Raw genomic sequence first — 25,494 nt, forward strand, 5'->3', positions numbered from 1 at the left:
ATATTTATATATATTTATATTTATATCTGGGCCCCATCTTCCGGAGATTCTGCCTGGGCATTTCAATTTGAAAAACTTCCCTACCTTAGTCTGCTGTCACTTTGGTAGAGAGGGGCTTGAGGGACTTTTGTCACTTGTCAGGAGTCCCCTTAACTACCCACAACTAAGCCCCCTGAACTATCCATGGTTCAGAAATGCTGTGGAAATTTGAGGTTTGGTTTAAATTACTGCATGAAAATTACAAAGTAGGAAGTTATTTGTATTAATCAGACCTTATATATACAGCGTAACTTCTTTGTAAACCATCTAGGATGATATCAGAGAAGGGAAGGAGCAAAAATATGAAACGTAATTTGGGGCCTAAGTCAGGGCCCAGAAAATACGAACAGTATTTAAGCCAGAGCTGCCTGTTACTGCAGAAAAGAACGAAGGCACGTCAAGAGGTGCTGCAGAAAGGCGGGGATACCGCCTCTGGCCGGGCTGGCTCTGCCCTGCACACCTCCACACGGCCAGGGTTCCATTAGATCTCCCTGGATTTCCCCACGCAGAACTCACAGTCACCCGCAGAAGCCCTGACAGGACCCTCACCCTGGAGGGTCTGAGCTCTAAGATAATAAGTGGTGTTTCTGGCCAGCACAACTCCTAACAGAGTGGGCTCACACTGTGGGCAAGCCACCCAAGATGGAGCAGCTCTCTGGACCACTTTGTAGGTCAAAATCCATGGGGCGCCCCTACCATCTGCTCACCTGCCCCAGAGCCCCATGAGCCTGGAGTAACAGTGAAGCTGAGAATTCTGCCCTTCCCCAGCCCTTTCCTACTTCCCCTGTGCCCTCAAGCACAAAGAGGTGGCGAGAAGTAACTTAGCAACACTGTTTAGAGCACTCTGCAGCCTCAGCTCCCACCCCCACCCCCAACTTAGTAGCCTTGGGGCAAAACCGCCTACAACAGGGAAAGCTGAAGAATATAAATTATAGTCTACTGAACTATAATTCAACCCATCCACCGATGGATGTTTCTTTAACTTTGCAGGGCCTTGGGGCTCTCTTTCTGATCCTCAGTGACCAGTGCAAGGTGTAGGTGTAGGTGGTATAAGGGAGAGTTTCAGAAGTATCGATAAATTTGGGGAAGGGGTGAGTTTTGTCAAGCAGAATACTGATAAGAGGTAGCAAGTAAAAGCTTATAAAAGTGGCCGTGGGCCCAGGAGGCAGGGACATTAAGGGTCAATGACAAGGAAATTGTGCCAAGGAAAACTGCCCAACTTGCCACCTTTGGTCTAAAGGAGCTGATGGATGAAGCTCAATGTGTTGTTTCAAGCAATATTTATTGACACTTAACGTGGGCCAGACCAAAGGGAGCTCTAAGCCTGGGGTTGCAACAGCTGATCTTCTACCTGCCTGATTCCTTAGCAAAGCACCCAGGCTGAACCCTGCTGTATCTCTCACGGGGTCTCTTAACCAAGCCCATCTGGAGCACCAGGTTGACTTCTGCTCTAGGGACATGGGGGAGCTTTGGGCTCTTTGGCAACTGAGTAGGAAAAACTCACTCTTCCTCCTGTGTGTCTCCTTTACTCTCACACTACGATCACACTGTCAATACTTCTGATGCCAGATGTGGGGAGGATATTCCCACACTGAGCAATTCTGCCACACCAGCTAGGGATCCTACAATTTAACTCAATGTTGACACTGTCCACCTGGAGATAATATCAGATCCCACAGGTTAAGGGCTCAGTCCCACAAAACTGCCCTACCCACTTCACCTGCCCTTTTGACCCATTAGCCATAAATTGGAGGTTCCCACAATCCCCTCTTCAGGTTAGATTAATTTGCTAGAGCAGCTCATAAAACTCAGGAAAACAGTTTACTTACTGTTTATGGGTTAATATAAAAGGATATGATAAAGGATACAGATGAACATCCAGATGGAAGAGATGCATAGGGCAAGGTTTGTGGGAAGAGGCGCAGAGCTTCCACGCTCTCTCCACACACACCACTCTCCCAGTACTTCCATGAGTTCACCAACCCGGAAGCTCCCTGAAACCCATACCTTGGGGATTCTATGAGGCTTTTATCATGTAGGCATGATCAACCATTAACCCAATTTCCAGCCCCTCTCTGAAGAACAATGCGGGGTTGGGCTGAAAGTTCCAGCTTCTAACCATGGCTTGGTGACCTGCCCCCATCCTGGAGTCCACCAAGTTACCTCATTAGAACAAAAGACTTTCTTATCACCCAGGAAAGCTAAGGGACTTAGGAGCTCTGTGTCAGGAACCAGGGTCAAAGACCAAATATTAGAACAAAAGATGCTCATAAGTGCTCTTATCACTTAGGAAATTACAGGGGTTTTAGGAGCTCTGTGCCAGGAACCAGAGACAGAAATATATATTCTATTATTTCACAAGGACCAAGTTGTCCTTTTGTCGAAGCCTCTTCAACTTTACCAGAAAGTTTCATTACTTGCATATGACCGGGTCACGGGATCTTTTTAAGTTGGGCAAGGGTCATGATCACCTTCTAGACTGGCCACTCTCACGAAATCCTCTCAGCAGCTGCACAAATCCGCTCATCTCACTCTCTTCCTGGACTCCTGGTTGCTTGAACTGTGGGTTTACCCTCGGCATCTCAGCTCCTTTCCTGCTTTTTAATTTTGTTGGGGTTTTGGTTTATATAATTCATTTCTGTTTTTATTACATTTGTGACACAAACCATTCTGGGTTTAATTATTTGGAGCAAAGAAAACTAATTCAGTTTTGTATTTCAGTTTTAAAAAGCTATTCTTTCATATTGTTGACATATACCGTGGGCAGTAAATATCATTGGTTCTTTGTTTCTGTATTTTGCTTTTATTTTAATTAACTTTACGACATAAGCTTCTTTACCTGTATGTGTTTAATTATTTGGAGTAAAGAAAACTAATTTGGTTTTGCATTCTAGTAGCTAAAGAGCTTTTCCTTTACACTTTGCTGGGCTTCTTCCTTTCCCTTCCCCTTCTCCACTCTATTATTAATGTTTAGAGCAAAGAGAAGGGTCGTGGACTTAAATTGTGTTCTGGTGATGGAACAAGGAGGCAATGCGATTGCTGAGAAACCACAACATTTCTGCCTAACCGCAATTCCAACTGAATCTTCAAGAGCCATCGGTAACTACTCAAGGCCAGAACGACCCACGCATTTCCATGGAGGCCTTTGGGTGGTTTCTAGCCCTTCTCTGGCATGATCCTGGCAGTAAATAGTACATAAGCTACTCCACCTCTCCCCCTACCTGCTCCTCTTTTCCCTTTTTCTTAACTTGTCCTTAAGATCTATTATGATTCCTGGACTTCAGAGGTGATGGTGCTGTGGAGTGGATAGACTCAGGCCAGGACCCTGCTGACTGGACGAACCTGTTGCTTTTGACTCAGTGTCTCTTTAACAAGTAAAAAACAAACCAATATTCATTTACACTACATGATCCCACAACATGAACCCTTCTTGGAATGCAGGGTAAGTAAGGGGAGGGCAGCAGCCTGAGGAAGCCTTTTGGGCAGGGGAGAGGGGTAGGATGGGGTGGGGGAACCTGCAAGGAGAGGCCATAGGCAGGGGGGCATCAGTTAGCTGGCAAACAATTCAGATTTCTGGAACATGTAAGGACCAACCCAGGATTCTTAGAAATAGCTGGAGAAGAGGTGGTATGTATGTGTCTATATATAAAATAAGGGAGTATTATTCAGCCACAAGAAAGAAGGAAATCCTCTATTTGCCCGACAACACGGATGGACCTGGAGGGCATTATGCTAAGTGAGATAAGTCAGACTGAGAAAGATAAATACTGTGTTATATCACATATATGTGGAATCTAAAAAAGCTGAATTCATAGAAGCAGAAAGTAGAATGGTCATTACTAGGGGTTGGGGGAATTGAGGAGATGCTGGTCAAAGGGTACAGACTTGCAGTTAGAAGATGAGTAAGTTCTGAAAATCTAATGCACATCACTGTGGTCACAGTCCGTAATACTGTATCATATATCAATACTTTAAAGTTGCTAAGAGACTAGATCTTAAAAGTTCTCACCACGCAACGTGATAGTTCTGTGACATGACAGAAGTGTTAGCTAACAGTAGGGTGGTACTCATACTGCAATATATAAATGCACCAGATCCACACACTGTACACCTTAAATTTACACAATGTTATATGTCACATGTCAATTTTTTTAAAGTTCAAAAGTAAAATAAACTATCATGATTTATCAAAAAGAAAAAACAGTCATAATAATGGTATAGGATGTGCCAGAAACAATTCAGTGAGCAGCAGAGACGAGGTTAATTTAATACCAGGCTATCCATCACACACAACACACACTAACGAATCTACTGCAGATGTCAATTAACTGACAAGGGAAAAAATTGAGCACTTAACTGTTTCATGATAAGAATATTCTTTTTTTTGTATTTATTGCCTTGAATTAATTATACTGACATTTGAATTTACTAGGAAAACACTACATCTGTGGCTCTTTGCCATAAGAATCATGGATGTTATGCATAAGTTGTCTCCATAGTGGGGAAAGAGCTGATTTTAAAAAAAGAAAAAGAAACAAGGACCCACTGTATAGCACAGGGAACTATACTCAGTATTTTGTAATAACCTATGAGGGAAAAGAATCCAAAAAAGTATATATATATATGTATGTGTATGTATATATATATAACTGAATAACTGTGCTGTACACCTGAAAACTAGCATGACATTGTAAATCAACCATACTTCAATAAAAATTTAAAAAAATAAATAAAGAACAAGAAATAGTTGGTAAGGTGAACTCGGAAGACTTCCTGTCTTCGAGGAGGAGTGGCGTCTCAGAGCTGCTGTAACGTGGGCATTAATATAAACACGTCCTCACATGCTGGGAAGCCTGAGACAAGGCAATTACTTCTGAAAATGGAAGTGACTAGTGGTGGCTGCTATATCATTTGGAATGGCTCTTGTGGCCTCCTCCCCACGACACACCCAAGCCCAGTTAGCAAACAGGCCATTCAATTTGGGGGTATCACTGCTCTTGCTGGTTTTCAGTAGGGTAGTAACATCTCAAAGATAAAGCAAGTCTCATCACCCCCATAGGGCTGTGGTAGATAGACCAAGAGGGTGTGGAGTGGCACTTGCTATGACTCCCGTCTCTCCACCTCTGCCACAGCCGACCCTTCAGTCCTTGGATGCCCCCTTCAGGCCTGCTGGCTCAGGCAGGCCAGCACTAACCATCCCACCTCCAACCCTCTGTAACACCCTTTCCATACCACACACAGTCCACACTCCAACATTTACCTCAACAACCAGCAGGTCATCATTTGAAATGGGCTCAAGCTTTTTATCTGGGGGTGTCTTTTCAAGTAAAGTGCTTAATTCAACCAAGATTCTGCCTCTGTAGGCTACTCCTTCCCCCTGAAAGGCAACAGCACAGGATTATTCTTCCAGGCACGAACAACAGTGAAAAGATCTGTCCCTCTATTTGGGCTCATCCAGCTACAACTTTAAGTTTCTCCTTCCCAAAATGAATCAGTCAGCAACTCTCTCCGCTGGTCTTTGGTATCTGAAAGAAGAGCCAACGACTTCAGGAAGGATCCCAAAGAGAGCCGGGGCCGAAAGGGATCTTAGTCACGGCTGGTGTCAGGGGCTTTCGAGTCATGCTCGGATCCACAAAGGGTTCCCAGATGCTGGGGTGGGAGTGGAAGGGGCTCGAAGTCTCCCTCACCCAACTTCAGCTCTGCATTTATCTGCATTAACTTTGCTCCTTTCCTCAGAAAAGGGAGGTTGCCATGTTGGCAACCAGGGCAAGTCTCAGAGTAGCCAGGAAATAAAAGAGGAAGATGTTCTGGGTGCGGCTGAGTGCATTAATTGTGGCTACTCCTCCCAATATACCAAGCAGTGTTGGCAACAGAACACTCTGGAGAGGAAGTGAAAGCTTCCACCTCCACCCCCACCCCCACCCCCACCCCCAGGGCTTTCTCTCTACCCTCGCTCTTTTCGTGGGCTTTGGGAGCTAACTAACTGACAGTACTTGGGCTTCTAATGTGGTGGAACGACCACTTCCCATCCCTGGGCTTCCATGTCCTTGTCTATAAAATGAAGAGGTTGGATCGGATCAGGGATAGCAATGTCAAGCATGTCACCTCCAGTCTTTTGGCAAATTCCTAGAACATGGCATTGAATGGAATTCTGAGGTAGCACATTTGCTTTTTGGAAAGAGCCAACATTGATTACCGACATCTGCCTTAAGTCTAGGCTGGGGGAATGGCCATGCTATGCATCTGCAATTGCCACATTAGATGACCTCCAGGATCCTTTCCTATTCTTGCATTCTAGGACTTGAGGGGCATGAGACTTCCATCCTTCAACACTTGATCAGTCATCTGGTGGGTCTCTGGGGGTGGGGGGGTGTCCCCTAAATGAGACTTGATTAATAACCATTAGAAGAAGGAATCGCATTAATCGGTGCTCATTAATAACAAACCGTAACTGAAGAACTAACCTTTCCAGTATTTAGCTCATCATAGGGATCTGGGAATCCCGTGTACTCTCTGGGGCTTCCATAAAGGTTCAGATAACAAGGTCCAAACGTTGGAACAAAGCCCACCTCTGTTTCTCCTGTATTTGCTGAGAGATAACATCATCATTAGTATTTTAGGCTTTTAACACTCAATCGGTTGAAATAAATGTTAGTTATTAGTTAGCTGGGTGAGACTGTTTTCCTCCATTTTGTGAGTTAGTTGTATTAGTGCAAATTGTAAACACTTGTGAGAACTGCCATATTTCCCTTATCTTATTGCTATAAAACATTAAATAAAAAACGTTTTCGGGGGGAGTTCAGGTAAACTTATGTTATTCTTACGAAAAGATGATGCTATTCAAATGAAAGAACAAGAAGTTGGTCTTCACATTTTTTGCAAGTTTATAATTGGCACTGTAGTAAACATGTCACTGGCAACTGGGGTAACGATTATAATTGTTTTGGGAAGTCATTTAAATGATGTATATCAGATTAATTTTATTTGTTCTCCAAAAACATCATTTAGTCTCAAGTAGTTAGTATAAATCTGGCAGATGATTTTTAAAATACAAGACATTTAAAATTTTTACATATAACAATGAACTGTCTGCCTACGGTTATGACCGTATGATATTCATAAGCAATGTCAAGTCTCCATTCATGACATTCTATCTCGGATGAGGGTCCAATATGCTCCGTATTTCTGCTACCTGGTCTTAGCAAGAGCTACTCCCCAACCCAAGGAGGGGCACTGCAGGCAATGTAAGCAAATAGCGTTGTCAAAGGGAGACTGCAGGTGAAGATGGGGATGTATAATAGGAGCTGCCACCAGCCATCTGAGTGGCTCCCATATGGAGGAGGGATGGACTTGCTTCCAAAAGCAGGGGAAGGACCGCTGTTGGGAGCTACAGGGAAGCCAGCTTTGGTTCACTCAAAGTAAGGAAGATCCTTCTATGAATTAGTGGTGTCAAACAATGGGACAGACTGCACTGGGGACAGAGGAAATGTTAAGGCCAAGACTTCAGCCTATCTTTCAGGATATGGTCAAAACGATTCCTTTATGGATGAGAAGTTGACCAGATGACGTCTATGGCCCTTTTCCAGCTCTGTGCTTAAAACTAAGGACGAAAGATAAATGTGAAATAGCAGGTGAGCAGAATGCCGATTAATAAACAGTTGAGCAAACTACATACACGTGTAGTTTGCAATCTTTTCCACCTTTCTGAGGCTCCTTTGCATTTTGAACTTCTATTATCATTTTATATTTTAATTTTTGACCCTTAAATAGCTGCTCATCTCTGTGACTACACTATAAATTCCTTTGGTAGGTGGGGTAAGATTCAAGCATGTTTTATTCTGACTCCCTAAGCACCCAGTCCTTGTTCTGTCTTGGAGTACTACAACATAAATATTTTTTGATTGGTTAAACAAATGAATGAAGGAGTGAAGTGTGACCCAATCTGCCAAGTTTGTTACAAACCTAAGGACTACTTAATATTCACATCAAGTCTGATTATAAGATAATGAGATTGATTTTTAAAAACAAATGAGTCATTGTGCCAATAACATAAAGGCACATGATAAAACCTTAATTTTGCACAGTTTGCAAACTTTCTTACATGCAGTATCTCTTTTCCCTCTCACTACAACCTTGGGTGGTTAGCATGGCAGGGATTATCATGTTTATTTGAAAGAAAACAAATGTCTCTAAATCACAAAGTCTTCATCTATTAGGGTAACAACATCTGCCCTGACAGGGTTGTAAGGTCAAGTGTGAGAGCACTGAGCAAACTTGCAAAGAATGGCGAGTGCTGTGCAAACCCAAGGACATGTTATGATCCTGAATAGTTGGAAGATGAAGACCGTAAACAACAATAACAAAAAAGTGTTATACAATTATTTACAATGAAGCCAGGATGGTATGCATCTAGGTGAAAACACAGGCATGTAGCAAAGCCTGGTTAGCACATTTGTTTAAACTTAGCTTTGCAGGACAACCATACAATACTAATACAAAAATTGTTACTGTAGCAAAACTACTTTTAAGACAGCAAAACGTAAAAAAAAAAAAAAAAAAAAGCTAAAAGCTAAAGGCAATCAATTGATAAGTTCTTAATAAGATAATAGTAAACAGAAAGATCTAGAAGATAGCAAAATTACAAAGCATAAACCTGTATATGATGCAGCCCCAGATCCCGAAGATGAGAAATCTACGTAGTAAAAATATGGTTCGTTAAACAAGAGAAACACGGACTTTATAAAAGAGACAGTGAAAAAGTTAATCAAATCCAATGCTAGGTAAGTGGTTTAGCAACACCAGAAAAATCCCAAATCCAGACTCAAATCACATCACCCTTTTGTAACGTACACAAATGTCACTGGTTAAAAACAAAATGGCTCAAGACTTCCGTGGCACCTGGCAGCACCATCACGCATGAAATAACCCAATCTCGTCAGCCCCAAGGCAGTGAAGCATCAGAGAAGTAGCTTCCCACCATCAAAGGACGCCTGGGGAACTTACCAACATTTCATGATTTTAATAAAACACTTACTTGTCCTGTGTCTAATTTAGTTGGGACTAAGACCAGATAATCCAAGTTAATTTAGCCTAAGGCTGTGTGAGCAAAGGTTTATAGTTTAAGGTACATTCTCTGTTTCTTCCAGGGTGGGGAGGTTGGCGGCTGCCCATTGTTATTTTGAGACCCTGTTACGGACTGTCCGCAGGGCCTGCATGAGAGAAGGCATCAGAGACAGGGGCTGACACTCTTCGTAACTATTCATCTTCACTTGTGCTGGATGTTAACCACCATGTCACTAAGAAAAATGCTTATTCCACTATTTCTTGAATAATTATTTTTAGGTAATTATTTAATGACTTTCTGCTAAATTAAATGAATTTAAGTAATTTTTACCCTCCCTCCCATATAGTTATAGCATGATTTTAATTACTCCATTGGTTGCCTTTAACCAATAAATTTAATCTAGTCTTTAACCAATTTTTTATCTAACCAATGATTTAATCTAACCTTTATATCTGCATCCCTCACTTGATAAAAAGAGGCTAATAGCATGCCTACCCTTCCCTACCTCTCCCCTTCCTTTTTTCACTTCTAAGCTCTATCTTCTGTACTTTTACATTGTAAGAGGTGATGACATTCACGTTCTGTTTAGAGCCTTGACTACAGGTTTAACAAAAAAATTTTTTAAACAATTAATAGTGTTCACATTATAACAACACATTATATTAAGTATTGTTCTCTGCAGAGAAAAGGAGAGTTGTAATTCCATTCCTTTGTACAGGTCCAGCAGCATGGTCCCCTATGCCACTTAGCAGAGAATGTTTAGATGGAATCTCTTTCTCACCTTCTATCATTTGCTTAAAATAATGCTACACCTGACTTTATATTTGGACTATTATCTTCTTGGTTCAGCTCTTTATTTTTCTTGGAATTTCTAATGCCTTTTTTTTTTCCTTCTTCTTGAGAGAGGAAATCTATATCTTCTTCATCAAATCTCTATGATGTTCCAGGTTCTTGGTCATACTATCTATTGCTTGGCTTACAGAATCTTTTTAAAAACATATAAAGTCCTCTCTTAAACAAGATAAGGATGAGAGGACCCTTAGGTTTCCTAAAACAAAATTCTGTCTCAAATTCTCTCACTTTACTCAATGTGTTTAATCTGCTGGTATTTACAAGAATTTTATTTTGGTAACAGACAATAAGCTGCTCGTATTATTAATGTGTTAACACTAAATTTTTTCTTACCGTCTTAATTTATCTCCTTCATTCCCTATTACAATTTCAGACCATAATGCCAAGTATAGGCAATTAGTTCTCAGTATGAAAAACAACAAAAGGTATATTGGTTATCAATGCTCGTTAGCATAAAAGGCATAAAAACAAAATGCACATTATCCGGAGTGGACAGTACATGGTTCAGTGCCATTTGACCTTGTTCCTGCCAAGGAAGTCAGTAAAGAAGGGAACATTATTTTGTATTTGGGTGGACTGGTGTCAATGCCACTCTTAAAAACAAAAGGTACCCTCCGTATTGACGCTCAAAAATTTGTAAAGCAGGTACTGGGAAAGAGTTTTTGGATTGAAGCATGAAAGCAAAAATTTTTTTAACTCAGATAATTGAGAGTTACCTCAATTATTAATTACTAATCAATTGTTTTGCTGGCCACCATCAAAACGTCACTGAAATGGTTCACTAGGCTCATGACATTTGGCTTCTCAGAAACCAAGTCCATTGCCAGGGGGCTACCCCAGTTCATTCCTTCTCCAGAAGTTCTCCGCCCTGTCTCGTTCCTGCTCTGCTGTGTGACTCACCTTCCACTTCCCCACCAGAGGCAGCAATTTTAGAGAGGTGCAGATATGTTGTCCCAATGACATCATTTTTGGTAATACGGTCCCTGTGTATAAAAGAACAGGTTAAGACCTCCACCTATGAAGACGTATCTTCGTTTCAACAATAATAAGAGAGAGCTGGAAAAGACGCTAGACCTCAGAAATCTTCCTGTCCAGTGGGCCTCAAGCTTTACCGTACTTTAAAACCACTTGGAAACCACCACCACTCCCCACCCCTGCATCCCATACCACCTCTCATCTCCTTGTCTCAAATTCTCTCACTTTACTCAGTAAAGTGAGGCTTTATTGATTCTTACTTTTGAGACCATTCTGATGCAAATGGTCCCCCAAGCACCCTCTGAGAAAGATTGATCTAGTCGGACAACTCATTTCAGTTATGGAAACTGAGATTTGTACAGAGGTCAAGGGATTTGCCTATGGCCACACTCAGTACCATCGTCATAAAGTGAATGGATCAGCTGCAGGCACGTAACATGATGAGGGTAATAAAAATCTCATTACAGGGGCTTCCCTGGTGGCGCAGTGGTTGGGGGTCCGCCTGCCGATGCAGGGGACACGGGTTTGTGCCCTGGTCTGGGAGGATCCCACGTGCCGCGGAGCGGCTGGGCCCGTAAGCGATGGCCGCTGGGCCTGCGCGTCCGGAGCCTGTGCTCCGCAGCGGGAGAGGCCGCAACAGTGAGAGGCCCGCGAACCAACCCCCCCCCAAAAAAAAATCTCATTACATAGAATAAGTGCATGTATCTTATTTTATCATGTTCATACTGGCTACTATGACGGTTTAACAACGACAGTGGGCTATTTCTAAGGGTGCTTCATAGGGAAAAAAATTCCCTTTCAATTCAAACATTTCTTGAACATCTACTGTGTGATAGATGCTATTTTTCTGACTTTATTTGCTTGCCTATAACCTAAATCTTATCTATATGGTTGGGATAAGTTTGCCCACTACAAGTACCTACAACTGTGTATATTTCTGTGAGTATCTTAGAGAGCCTGTGAGCCTAACATGAAATGGTCTATAGCTGGGCACACAGTACATGTAACACACAAGGTTTATATTGATAACATCCTCTGTTTAATTCCTTCTCTTCTTTATTCCATCTAGTGTCACACCCACTCTAAAGTTTAGGACCCCATGGGGGGGAAGAAAGTTGCATTCAGTATTTTGAGGTAAAGCTTATACTATATTATTATGTATATTATATGTTATATAAAATATTATACATTATATAGTATAATATTAGGTTATAGAAAGTGACTAATTAAACACAGTATACAGGAGAAAAAATTATTTTTAGGTAGTAAGCCACATGCGTGGGCCTTGCATCCTGTCTGTCTGTCCAGAAGAGTCTGGACTACATTTAAAGAATCCTTAGCTTTCCCTCAGTTGTGTAAATACCCTACAGGGTATGTAACTGAAGGTCTGGATCCAAGGATTCCCCCAGATAAACAGGGTCTCTCTGCACACCCTAGTCTACGATTGCTTTGGAGAGGGCAGACTAGGTCAGGGAAAAACCCCACCATTTGTTGTGACCATGGGCCACTCTGGGATGGCTCAGCTAGCAATCAGCCCACTGCAGAGTCTGTAGGCCAGAGTGGTTACCTGATCTATGTAGGGTCCAAGCCCACACTCCTGACAGTTCCTGAGGCCCCTGGAGCACCTTCAGAGTGTCGACTAGGGGTCCCAAGTAACTTAAAATGAGCTCACGCTCATCGGAAGGGGCATTTTGGCCTCAGGCCTCTTCACAACCCTCAACGAACTGTGATGTAGTTACTGAATAAAGAAAGCCTTCTCCCCTCTTCCCAAAGTGCCTTGTTGCCATAGTGCCAAGAGGGTACGAACATGAAAGTCAAATACATTTAGCCAAAGGAAAAACTAGGGCCAGACAGGATAGGGACCCAACTGGGTCTCTAACTATCTGTGTGACTGTGGGTAAGTCACCTGACTTCTCTGAGCCTCAGAGTCTTTGTCTGTAAAATGAATTAATCATAGTCTCTATTCCATAGGGTTACTCTAAAGACTAAATGGAATAATGTAGGGAAGGCAAGAGGCACAGCACCTGGCACTTAGCGGTGCTCAAAACACAGCAGCTATCATAATAAACATTGATGATGATGATGATGATGATAATGATGATGATGGTGGTGGTGGTGGTGGTGGTAGTGGTGGTGGTGGTGGTGGTGATAATGATGCCGGTGCCAATGATGATGCTATTTACCATTTCTACTCTCAGGGAGCTAAGGGCTGTCGATTGAATGCCTCATCCAACTAGAACATACCCAAGAATGGCCTCATTATGGCCAATAATTGCTAGGATGCTGGTCTAGTACAAAGTCCATCAAAAAAGTTCAATGAATTTTCTTTGCATTCAAACAGGGAGCTCTGTCTACTTTCCTTTCTAACAATAACAAAGAATAGCTCTCAGAATGTTTTGGTGATTCTTCCCAAGAAATAGTTTACTCCATTTCTGAAGTCTATTTTGGACAGCCTAATGGTATGTAAAGCCTTGATCTCTTATCTCGATTTCTTGTCTTATATTCAGATCATTTTTCCTTCCTTTTGTTTGTGAGCAGTTGAACCAAGATATCCAAAGCTTTCCTGTAACAGCCACTATTATTATTTTTAAAGAAAACACCCAATTCCAGGAGCAGTGTACCCCTTCCCTCTGAAAGAAAAAGCAAATGTCCCTAAAAATAAGAGTTAGAGTATCTGAAGTAATATTTCTCAATATTCAAATATTTAATTCTTTAATTTTGAATTAGACACAAGTCCTTTTTAACTCACCAGTCATATATTGTTAGTTTTATTTTTTCACACACTGAAGGAAACTGTTAAAGAGAAACAGAAAAAAAAAAGTAGTTATTTCTCAACTTATTCAGTAACAATTAAAGTATTCTTACTTTTTTCTAAAAGAAAAGAAAGTCAAACCTTGATCTGAAGATTGACGACTTGATTCCACTCAGGGTTTGCATTTTTCTCAATTATATTTGTGCAAACCTGTAAAATTATCAAAACAAAACAGTAGGTATTCAAGTTTCTAATTTCGAAAAGTTTACAATATATGCATACTGGATTATGACTCTAGCAGTTTACTTATAAGTTATAGACTTGGTATCCTCGTTAAAGTTTATTTTTCTTGATAAAAATTTGGTGAATTATGACACGGGTTTAACATTGATCTTTGCTTCTTCTATGCACAAAAAGCTAGTTTTCATTTGCCAGATTACTAACATTGGATTCGTGTAATGATGCAAGAGTTAACATTTAGTGAGCACTTGTTACATGCTGTCTAATAAGCATCTCTACACTAACACGTCCGAACAGATCTTCTGATCCTGCCCACCAGCCCTTCTCCCTGCTCCCCAAACTGGCTGCTCTTTCCACTGCTGTTCACAAGGGTGTTCAGGCTTGAACCAGAGTCAGCCACAACCCCTCTCTTCCCTTCACGTGCCTCATCCAATCCATTAGTAAATGCTGACACGCCTATTGTCATCCCATCTTCCCCTGGATGCCTGCGGCTGGTCCCCATCTGGATCCGCACTTCCTCTCCTGCCTCCTCACTTTCACGTCACTCCTCTGTAGCATCTTCCATCAGCTCCCCAGGTATACTTGCAGTCCTGATCCATATTCTGCCTGCCCCCCTCACCCCACCTCTTTGAGCTCATCTCAGTTTCGTCCCTTGCTCGCTCCACTCCAGTCATGTTGGCATTCTTTTGCTGCAAATGTGTATCCTCCTTGGGGCCTTTACATCTGCTCTTCCTTCTGCCTGGAAGTCCCCCCCCCCCCATATGTCTGCATTATCCAGGCCTCTGCTCAAATGTCACTTCCTCCAAGGTGTCCCACTTGATAACCTAGCTGGATGCGCCTCCAACACCCCACCCATCACTTCTTGTCCGCTGCTTTATTTTCTGCGGAGTACTTAGCACTAACTGAAATTATGCAACTTCTCATTTGCTTGTTTACTGTTGTCCCTTCTGTTACAACGTAAGCTCCAGGAGTGCAAAGACTGTCTCGCTCAACTGTCTCGCTCACTTCTTTCTCCCCAGCTCGTGGGACAGCATCTGATACTTAGTAGGCTTACACTGTTTAATTCCCGAATTAATTAACTCAATGATCCTATGAGATGATCATCATCCTCACATATAGCTCAGGAAACTGAGACTCAGAGGTTAAGGAATTTGCCTTCACTCCCTATGGACAGGGGTCAAGGCTGAATTTAAATCTGGCCTCATTTAGCTCCAGAACTGAGAACGTTTCTGCCATCTCCCACCGACTCTCCTAGGACATAAGCCAGTCTGTGTGTGTAGTTTGCCAAATCTCACTTTCACATGGCTCAAATTAGAAGATGCTACTTCCTCATGCCCAGAACTATCCACGGTACGTCATTATTCTAAATACTATGGAATCCCACTCTCCAATCTTAGACCATCTCTGTAGGTAAAAGTGTAGTTACAGGTGTTCCTACACCAAGAGTCCCCCAGTTTTTTCAGAGGACTAGGATGGGGTTCCCCTGCCTGTCTAGTTTCTGCAGCTCAGTGGAACACGGGTGGTGAGAAACATGACAGGAGTGGGCAGCTGGGTACTGGGGGCTGTCCTCTACCACACTTACCAGGGATCATTATGGTTGGCTAGGGACTTTGCCTAGTGGTAAGATAATGCTTAGACCTGGGAAATCACTTCCACTATTCTAACCTTACAAGACTGAATACTTGGAGTCCTGTATACTTCCCACTCCAAAATAAACCTCTGGAGAAGTCTGGCATGTTCAGACTCAGATAATCTGTGTTTCTGCACAGTGCCCAGCTCATCAGGGGGCTAATTTAACAAAGAATAAGCAAGAAATCACTCCAAGGAAAGCACGGCATTTTAAAAATGTGTTTCTAGAGGCATCTGTATTTAGATCACATACAAACCTTTTTTCCAGCAAAAGAAACTTCTACAAAAGGATCCACTAGGTTCTTCTTATCTGCACTGCCTCCAAATATTTCCTTTACTGTCTGTGAGAAGGCGTCATCCACTGGAAAGCAACATGTCACACAGCAGAAATTAAATGTGATTCTCTTAAAAGAACAGAAATCACTCAGCAAAATTAAAAATTTTCTCCTGTACAGAAAAACAGTTGCAACAAGAATCATTCTCAAAAGTAGCAAGTACCAGTGTTACTGGATTGCAGAAATCCTTTTTGTCTTAGCTGAAAGAGAAACTCAACAGGAGCACCTTGAAAAAGAAATCAATAAATTATTATGTTGAGAATCAATCATTTACTGAGGAAAACAGTAAAATAAAGAAAGTCCATCCAAGTGGGATAAGAGGCAATTCAAAAACTCAGGCCTAGTTTCAATTTGGAAAAGGTTCCTTAGGTCAGCATATAGGCCTCATCTGACTTTTTCTGAGAAATTCAAGGAAATTTGGCATAATCATAAATATTATGTTTAATCAACTACAAACAGCAGGCCTCTGTTTTAACAAACTTAAAAGTGAACAGAGTCCAGCTGAATAGGTCCAAGTAGGCCATATAATGTGAGGTTTAATTTAGTCACTTCATTTAAGATATTTCTGAGGGAAAGATGGTCTAGGGAGGCAGTACAGGGTGTTAAACAAGGTGGGGTGGGTTCCCCAGGAAAGTAGCAAAACCTGAAGCGCTCCATGGCCTGTACAGTGGGTGCTGCCTCCTGGGGACTGGGAGAGGGGTCCTACATCCCAGGGCCCAGCAGGAAGCAGACAGGCCAGGTTAGGCAGAGAGGATGCTTGGTCCTCAGCAAGGACAAAGGAGTAATCGGACTAGCCTCTGTGAATAGAATCACTCTAAGCAATTCTCTTAAATGCATCCAATCTCTTAATATAATAGTGACAGACTTCTAATTATTGGCACTTAACCACCTTTTGCTCAGCCATTTTTAATAATCAGATAGCAAACACATTTATTTGTTTATAAAATTTCAGTTTCACTTGGGATGAAAGGAGTTGGCAGTGCTGACTGCTGACCTCTGTTTGGAATTCTCTAGAATAAGGGGAAGATGGGGAACGCTGAAAAGGGATGGAGATGAATGGGCCAGAGGCTCCAGAATGGCCACGGGTCATGACCAACAGGCTGCCCCATGAACCTGTTTGGGTAGCTTTCAGTGGGACCAAAATGAACTAAAACAACTCCATGAAGGCCTTTTAAAAGAGAGACAGGGACTTCCCTGGTGGCACAGTGGTTAAGAATCCGCCTGCTCAGGTGCTTTGTGACCACTTAGAGGGGTGGGATAGGGAGGGAGACGCAAGAGGGAGGAGATATGGGGATATATGTATATGTATAGCTGATTCACTTTGTTATAAAGCAGAAACTAACACACCATTGTAAAGCAATTATACTCCAATAAAGATGTTAAAAAAAAAAAAAAAAAGAATCCACCTGCTAATGCAGGAGACACAGGTTCGAGCCCTGGTCCAGGAAGATCCCACATGCTGCGGAGCAACTAAGCCAGTGCACCACAACTACTGAGCCTGCGCTCTAGAGCCCGTGAGCCACAACTACTGAGCCCACGCACTGCAACTACGGAGCCCACGCACTGCAACTACGGAGCCCACGCACCTAGAGCCCGCGTGCTCCGCGACAAGAGAAGCCACCACAATGAGAAGCCTGCACACCACAACGAAGAGTAGCCCCCGCTCGCCACAACTGGAGAAAGCCCACGCGCAGCAACGAAGACCCAACACAGCCAAAAATATATAAAATTAAAAAAAAAAAAGAACGGAGGCCTACTGTAGTCAGGAATTTATTACCCTAAACTACCGCTAAGAAAGGCAATTAGCATATGCTTCAGTTAATGTCTCCTTCAAAAAAATCTTTAAAAATATAAGAAGAAGAAGAAAGCCATACAGCGGGAACACCGATCACTATTCAAAGTATGATTTTAACACATCTAATCACGCAGATAACTGACAATCCTGGGGCAGAATTAAATCGATACGTACTCTGGGGGATGTCCTCTGCTCTGTAGATCTTCAGCAGGAAGGTCACCCATCGGAGGGCGATGCCAGCAGGGAGTAACAAGTTACTCTCCACGTCATCACTGTCATTACCACGATCTTGTATCTCAGGCTATTGGGGACACAAGATGACAAATTATAGACAGAGGAAAGCAGAACTTGAAGAAGCCAAATTGGTGCTTATAAAATAAAACCAATCAGAACTGTTTTCGTTAGGATTTCCTGTGTTTTGGGCTTAAGAGTTCAGCACCAATTCAACCTCAAAACTGCTCTACAAAATCAATGCTCATGTTTCTTTGATCAATACACTACAAGAAAATAATGTCCTTTTGTAATCTTCTGAGCACTAAATAGTAGAGAAAGAGATATAGCTCCTGAAGTTCTTCTCATTTCTTTCTGGCCACTGGCTTGCTGCCCAATTTTCTAGAATAACAACTGTCCCCTTAGGTAGCGATGCCTGATTGTGCAAGGGAGCCATGCTCTGTAGATGCAGTGCTTCGGGGAAGTCTTAAAAACACACGTATCTTTACTGAATGAAAAACCCACTCAGACACCAGGAAGGAGCCTAAGTGAGCTGGAATAATAATTCTGTCATGAAGAAAAGAACAACTACTGGAAAATTGTAGGAACTGGAGGGTTGGAGTTACTGATTGAAAGCTGGGCTCCATTTCACAACTACTGGTGCCCACTGGCTTAACTCCTAGCCCTCTTTTTTAGTGAAAAAAATGTAGAGGGTAGAGAATTTGGGGCTCACAGGAGGCTCATCTCCGGTTCCCAGGACCAACATGCTGACTTTCATGTAGCCTTTAGCACCCGAGCTGGTATCTTCAGGGTCACTGAGGAGAAGCCATTTTCTCATGACAGCATGACCTAAAATAAAGAAGGCGTAAAAGGACTGGGATACTCTAAAGAGAAGCTGACAGGTCTGTGATTTCATCTGTGGTAAGATAAACAAGCATGTCCTCCAATGTGTCTTCATTATATGCCAAATTCCCCAGCTGAGACTCTGTATTAATGTCCTCTGCTTTGCCCTAACTCCCCACCCACGTCCTGCCCTGGTGTGACTTAAACAAGACTCTAAGCTCTATTCACTGGTTTTATAAGTTGATTTTGAAAAGGTTAAAATACCCTCAACAAAAGAGAGAAATTATCTATTCGTTACTATTTGGATGATTACCACTAAAAATAAACAAAAGCCATCCGTGCTAAACTGCTACTACCATAATTCCCACTAAGTATCCTTTCCTCTTCTCAATCAAGAAAAACATTTGTTTGATTCTCCTTGATCCCTCAAATTTTCTAGATTCTCAGAGTCTTCAAGTTCATGGGAGAACATTACTTACCAGGTTCATCATAAATGAATCCGACATCAATCTGGGGAAAAAATAATGTAAAGTAGTTCAAACAGATTTTAAAATCAGTTTTGTCACTTCTAGAAACCATCGTTATTACACTTAAAAATAAGGCTTTTGACTAGACAAACTTCTTTGAGATCCAACATTTCCATCTTACCCTCTCTGTATACCCAATGCCTGGCCTGATGTGTGACACACAGAAGGCTCTCAATCCATCATTTTGAATGAATGAGCTAGTCTTACAGCTGGAACAGACATGGTGGCCAACGTGTCCTGGTTTGCTTGAGACTTTTCCAGTAGCACAGAAAGTCTCACATTCTGTGGAACCTCTCAGTCTCAGGCAAACCTGGACTTTGGTGACCCTATGGGAAGTCACCTATCCAGTATTCCTCCTCTTTTTTCTCCAATGATTAATGCTATTGCTAATACTAATATACCCACTGATTGGGCACTTCAGTATGCCAAGTGCTGTGCTAGGTGCTTTATATATCCTATCTCACATAGTCTTCACAATGATCCCATTTTACAGATGAAGAAACTAAGGATCACACAGGTTGACATGTGGCTAGTTGGTGGCAGACAGTGTATGAACACAGGTCTGCCAGACCCAGATCATCTTCTAGGACTTCTAATGACCGGGAGCTCCTTCCTTCAAGAAGCAGCCCAGGGCTTCCCTGGTGGCACAGTGGTTAAGAATCTGCCTGCCAATGCAGGGGACACGGGTTCAAGCCCTGGTCCAGGAAGATCCTACATGCTGCGGAGCAACTAAGCCTGTGCGCCACAACTACTGAGCCCATGCACTTAGAGCCTGTCCTCTGCAACAAGAGAAGTCACAATAAGACCGTGTACTGCAATGAAGAGTAGCCCCCACTTGTCACAACTAGAGAAAGCCTGCGCACAGCAACGAAGACCCAATGCAGCCAAAAATAAATTAATTAAATAAATTTTTTTAAAAAAGCAGCCCATTCCACGTAGAATTGCTGAGAAGGCACCAACCAAGTCTTTGTCGTTAACTGCAGTGTGAGTTACTTGGAAAAGCATCTTGATTCTCCTCCCTGGTTTGGCTTGCCTTTCATACTCCAGGTTTACAGTAACTGGCTTTGTAGATAGAGCTCTGGGCCACTGGCAACTGGAGCTGGGTAATGGGCTTCTTGCCACAGTCAAGCACCCTTCCCTTTGTAGCAGGTTCACTGGCTTCCATCCACAGCAGGAACTCTGTGAAGGGCCCTGGTGTGCCAGTTTCTGGGCATCTTGCTTTAGGACACTGGTAAGTGCTGTACTTTGGAAGTTGACTAGACCCAGGTCAGGGGACACTCAACTGGCTTCTAGCGCCCAAGGCATTCATGTCCAGCCTTCAACAACAATCATAGCATCAATGCCTTACACATAACCTTAAGATGTCACCAAGATGGGCATCCTGAGACCTGGCCGGGAATCAGATTCCTCATTATGAAAGTGCCCATCTCTGATGTAAGTTGAATGAAACAGACAGTTGACACCCACCTTAAATTCCCCCATCAGACAATCTGCCCGCAGAGAATGGGAATTATAAACCTGGAAGAAAGGAGACCAGTGGAAAGATTATCGGCTTCATCCAGCAGTTAGTGAGCACTACCCTCCTACTCCGTGGCCCCCTTACCCGAATGCTGATGACCTCATCCATCAATTCAGAAGGAGTCAGGTGGACATTGTAGAAAAATAACTGTTGAAACGAGAGAAAAATGTTTGAATGTCAGCAGGGGTAGTCTAAGGTTTAGTGGGATCTGATGCTACAATTTGGAAGGGGAGGCCTTCCTAAAAAACTACAAGACACAACCCCAAACCACGTGAACCCACTGAAGGACCTTGGAAAAGGCCCTCAGGTTAAGTGTCATGAGCTTCACCTTAAACTCTGCATGTCAGAAAAAGGAAAAAAAGTTAAGTAACAACTGTAGTTTTTTTTAACTAAATAAAATTGTTCATTTGGGACCAGATATCTAGTAGGTAACTAAAGATCTAAGGCAGGGACTTCCTGGTGGCACAGTGGTTAAGAATCCGCCTGCCAATGTAGGGGACACGGGTTCGAGCCCTGGTCCAGGAAGATCCCACATGCCATGGAGCAGCTAAGCCCGAGCGCCACAACTACTGAACCTGTGCTGTATAGCCCACGAGCCACAACTACTGAGCCCACGTGCCACAACTATTGAAGCCCACGTGCCACAACTATTGAAGCCCACGTGCCTAGAGTCCGTGCCCCGCGAGCCTGTGTCCCACAACAAGAGAAGCCACTGCAATGAAGAGTAGCCCCCGCTCGCTGCAACTAGAGAAAGCCTGAGCAGCAACAAAGACCCAACGCAGCCAAAAAATTAATTAATTAAGGGGAGAAAAAAAGAGATCTAAGGTTATTTCATGTGCTTAAGGCTTGCATGTCTGGAAAGTTGAGGTTAATTCTCTTCCATTTTTAGCGCTATTGTTTCTATCCAGTGACTCTAATTTTGTTCTTTCTAACAGAACACCTTTAAAGCCAACTCTGCCCATTAGATAATGTTAGGGCCTCAGTAGAGTCGGTAGAGACCACATTTTAACTCATTATTACAGTTAAGTTTAAGGTTGATTCCTGGGAAATGAAAATTGGGTATAAAAAAGTTGTACCATAAAGCCAAAGTTTATGTGCCAATAAACTTTCGTCCTAAGAGAGAAAGACTGAGCATTTACTTAAACTGAGACTTGTTTCTACTTTTTACTCAGAAATATTTCAAATTCACAGAAAAAAATGAAAATTGTAAATAAACACCATCTTTCACCTATGTTCACCAATTGTCATCGTTTCGGGACACTAGCTTGTGGCTTTGTCACTTTTTTTTATTAACTGAACTATCTGGAAGGAGGTTCTAGATAACATAACACTTCACTCCTTAAAAACACATTTGCATACATCTCCTAAGAGCAAGGATATCTTTTCATAAAACCATAATATAATTATCACACCCAAGAAATTTAACATGTAACATGGTCAATTTTCAAATTTCTACAATTTTCCTGAAAAAAGTTCTTTTTAGCTTTTTTAAAATCTAGAATAAAATAAATAAGTAAATAAATAAATCTAGGATTCACTCAAGGGTCTTACATTGTATGTGGTTGTTGTATCTTTTTAGTTTCCTTTTATCTAGAACAATACTCCTGGCTTATTTTTGTTGTTTATTTCTATCAAGACCAGTTGCTTTGCAGAATATCTCACAATCTGGATTTCTGTCAATTTTTCCTCATTGTTAGGTTCAAGTTGACCATTGGACAAGAAATGACACAGATGACGCTGATTACTTACATTATATCACATCAGGACACACATGTCCATTTGTCCCATTATTGGTGATACCAAGTTTAATCACTTGGTTAAGAATATGTGTGTAAACTAGGGATTTTTTAGTAAAATTCTTTTATTGATTTATGAGTTGGTCTGAGAATCAGTTATTTGATTCTTCCCTTTTACCAAGAGATCTACTCTCAAAAGAATTCATTAAAATGGAAAATTCTGAGCTGGAGATTCCTGCAGAATGAGGTTGAGTAAATATTTGTCCTGCATTATAAACACTTGGATGGGTCCTACGCTCTAGGCATCAAGTCGTCCCATATCTCATCCTCCCTGCAATCTTGTCTTGTCCTCCAACGTGACTCTCTCCCAGCCTTTCCCGAAGTCCACTTCCAGTGCCCCATCTCCATATGCACCCACCTCTGTGTTAGCTTTGACACTACCTAGCTGCCTGCTGTTGCCTGCAATTCATCTAAGAAGTTAGAGGTGAGAATAAGACGGGCCTTTGAAAAGCTGGGGTCCAGGTTGAACAAAGAGAAAGAAACAGGAGCACCACATGGAAGAAACCGGTTCCTTTTGTGAATAGAGGTCAGAAAAAAACCAACACCAGAGCCAGAGCTGGGATTACAAGCTGTAGGGAACTAAGAGGACCTGTGGTACCAAGGGCCTGACCTCAGAGACCAGAGCATGAGACCCAAGGAACCTCAGAAATGCATCTCCTCAGCAGAGTAAGGCTGGACTCCAAAAAATTCCCCAAACTTATCATTTCTCTTCAGAGTCCTAAACGTGGAGTTTTGTGGCATTGAAGACAACTGTCAAGGTATTCAGTATTTTTGAGGAGTGTTGCAGAAGAGGTCAACAGAACAGGCTATAACCTCAGTATGGAGGAAAAAACCCTTTTTGCTCATAATTGCTTTTTTTAACCTATATTATTTTTATAGTCAAGTAGGTTTTGACACCTTTGAAAATCAGGTTACTTAGTTACATGGAGTCACCCCTCAGAGACATCTGCTAATTAAAAAGAGCAAAGGCAGGTGTAAGTGCTTTGTGTGCTCCATCGTAAGGGTTGCGAGGACCCATTAGAAAGGTCTCCCTCCAGAAGTTGTTGCAAAACCAGCGGAAAGACACTGGCAGCTCTGAGAACCAGCGGCAAAGCAGGCCACTTGATTTCAAGACCCAGTGGTTCTTAGAGCAGAACGTTTAACACCGGAACTTTGTACTGTGTGTGCACAGGTGTTCCCCTCCCACAGGGAACTGGGGAGAGGTGGGTGGAAGCCGGGAAGGTGCATATAAATAAAACAGACTCACAGAGCAGGACATGCATTCACCTGTTTACCTCATCAAAAAACGGATTGTTCCCTCTCTTGATTCTTGTTCGGTGGGTCTGGCCACAGATGTGGACTTTGACCACAGGCTTGATGTTGTTGCCACTTAACTGCCGGCCCTCGATCACCCAGACACGGATCTACAAGCACAGGAGAGGAGTCGTCACTGAGCCTTTCCCAGCACGGCATGTAAGAGAATCCTCAGGTGTGGCCTCAGCTCATTCAACTGTCAGGACCGCTGAAACCAGGCCAGCGCAGCCTTGCAATGTCCTGTGCTTGCAGACTGGGGGCAGCCACCTGCGCTCATTCTCATGATGGGAACTGGGGTTGGGCTGCAAAAACCAAGATCAGTAGTGGGGTTGCAATAGTCCAGAGCTGGCCCAGGAAAGCACAGGACACGACAGAGGCTGCTGCTCAGACCCCAGCCTCCTACTTGGTCTTCCTGAGCCCTGAGAGGTACCAACTCAATCCATGGCTGTCTCCCAAGGAAGTCGCCAGAGCTGTGAAAAACACAATACCTGTGACTCTATTCTTTGATTAGCTCTTTCCTACCACCGAAGGGGATTTTATTTCTCTGAAGAGCCTCATGTGGATCGACTACATCTACTGCTGCTTGCAGAAGCAAGACGGGGAGCTCTTCTTATTGGGTTTGTGCCCTGACATCTCTTTTTATTAGTTGAGCCACTGCCCACAGGCAGAAGCTCTTCCGGCAACACCACAATTGCCAGAAGCTGGACAACAGTGTTGGTACAACAGGAATACGGCCCCTTGGGCTGTTCCTACCTGGAAGTCCTGTGGCTTGTTGGACAGCATCCACCGGCTGTTCTTCCCTTTCGTGAGCCTCCGGGCAAGGTGAGCTTCCGACACCATCCGTCCCGGCCCCCTGGGCCCTGGGCCCCTGACCGTACTGTCCAACCCGTCCTCATCACCGCCACCCTCCTCTTCTTCTCCTAAAACACCAAAAAGGGATCAGTCAGAGATGGCCCTCACCCTGCATGCATGTGAACACTCTGGCTTCCTGGACCCAAGAGGGTTTTCCGTGTTCCTGAGGCAGCAGGTGAAGGAGACACCTCTTGGTGACACTGACTTGGGAGGAGTTGTGACTCAGATACTGCTTCTTTAGGAAAATGTGTCCATGTGCATCAGAGCACTCATTCAGGCTGTCTTCAAGGTGACAGGGGAACGTCAGAGGCCATGGGGAGAGCGAGGAGATGGTGCGAATGGACCCAGCCAGGAATCACTCACTTCTAACCTGGGAACCCTGCCTGAGGTCAGGGGCCTTCCTGCAGTAGGACGGCAAGGTGGGGAAATGCCGGGGAACGTTGAAGCCTTGCAGGGAATACTTCAACTCCACCCTTCCCGCTACAGATCTTTCCTCTAGATCTTTACTCACGAGGTTTTGTACGGTCTCCTTTCTGCCTGAGCCTCCTGATTCGCAAATGCCCTCTCCACCCTCATGGCAGATGAGAAACTCACCCCCAGCTTCTTGCCATGGAGACCAAGCTGGTCATCACGCACTCTCTTCACCCTCCTGGTCTGTCACTTCCATACACATCTGTCCCCTAGCTTCTCTTCACCCTCAGGGGGAAAATGTGTTTCAAGTGAACCCCCTCCCCATGCCTGAGATCCCACTCCCTGCTGATTCTTTGGGGACC

At 43.1% G+C, this 25,494-nt stretch overlaps 1 protein-coding gene across 3 annotated transcripts in view; it reads right to left on the reverse strand.

The window, feature by feature from the left end:
* The window catches only part of MYOF (myoferlin), a 154,727-nt gene that overhangs the window by 75,436 nt on the left and 53,797 nt on the right, over positions 1-25,494 (reverse strand). For 2 of the 3 annotated variants that reach the window (XM_082673869.1, XM_082673870.1), the window contains 14 exons: positions 24,623-24,786; positions 23,851-23,979; positions 20,865-20,927; positions 20,729-20,779; positions 19,214-19,244; positions 18,625-18,740; positions 17,856-17,982; positions 15,809-15,912; positions 13,824-13,892; positions 13,680-13,723; positions 10,856-10,938; positions 8,693-8,731; positions 6,504-6,628; positions 5,300-5,416 (listed from right to left, as the gene is read on the reverse strand). In XM_082673869.1, the coding sequence (XP_082529995.1) occupies positions 5,300-5,416; positions 6,504-6,628; positions 8,693-8,731; positions 10,856-10,938; positions 13,680-13,723; positions 13,824-13,892; positions 15,809-15,912; positions 17,856-17,982; positions 18,625-18,740; positions 19,214-19,244; positions 20,729-20,779; positions 20,865-20,927; positions 23,851-23,979; positions 24,623-24,786 (1,262 nt within the window). Of the gene's footprint in view, positions 1-5,299; positions 5,417-6,503; positions 6,629-8,692; positions 8,732-10,855; positions 10,939-13,679; positions 13,724-13,823; positions 13,893-15,808; positions 15,913-17,855; positions 17,983-18,624; positions 18,741-19,213; positions 19,245-20,728; positions 20,780-20,864; positions 20,928-23,850; positions 23,980-24,622; positions 24,790-25,494 lie in introns of all 3 variants that reach the window. The other variant, XM_082673868.1, reaches the window with a different exon arrangement.

This window comes from Grampus griseus (assembly GCF_964374135.1).
Source record: "Grampus griseus genome assembly, chromosome: 16".
NCBI classification, from domain to species: Eukaryota; Metazoa; Chordata; class Mammalia; order Artiodactyla; family Delphinidae; genus Grampus; species Grampus griseus.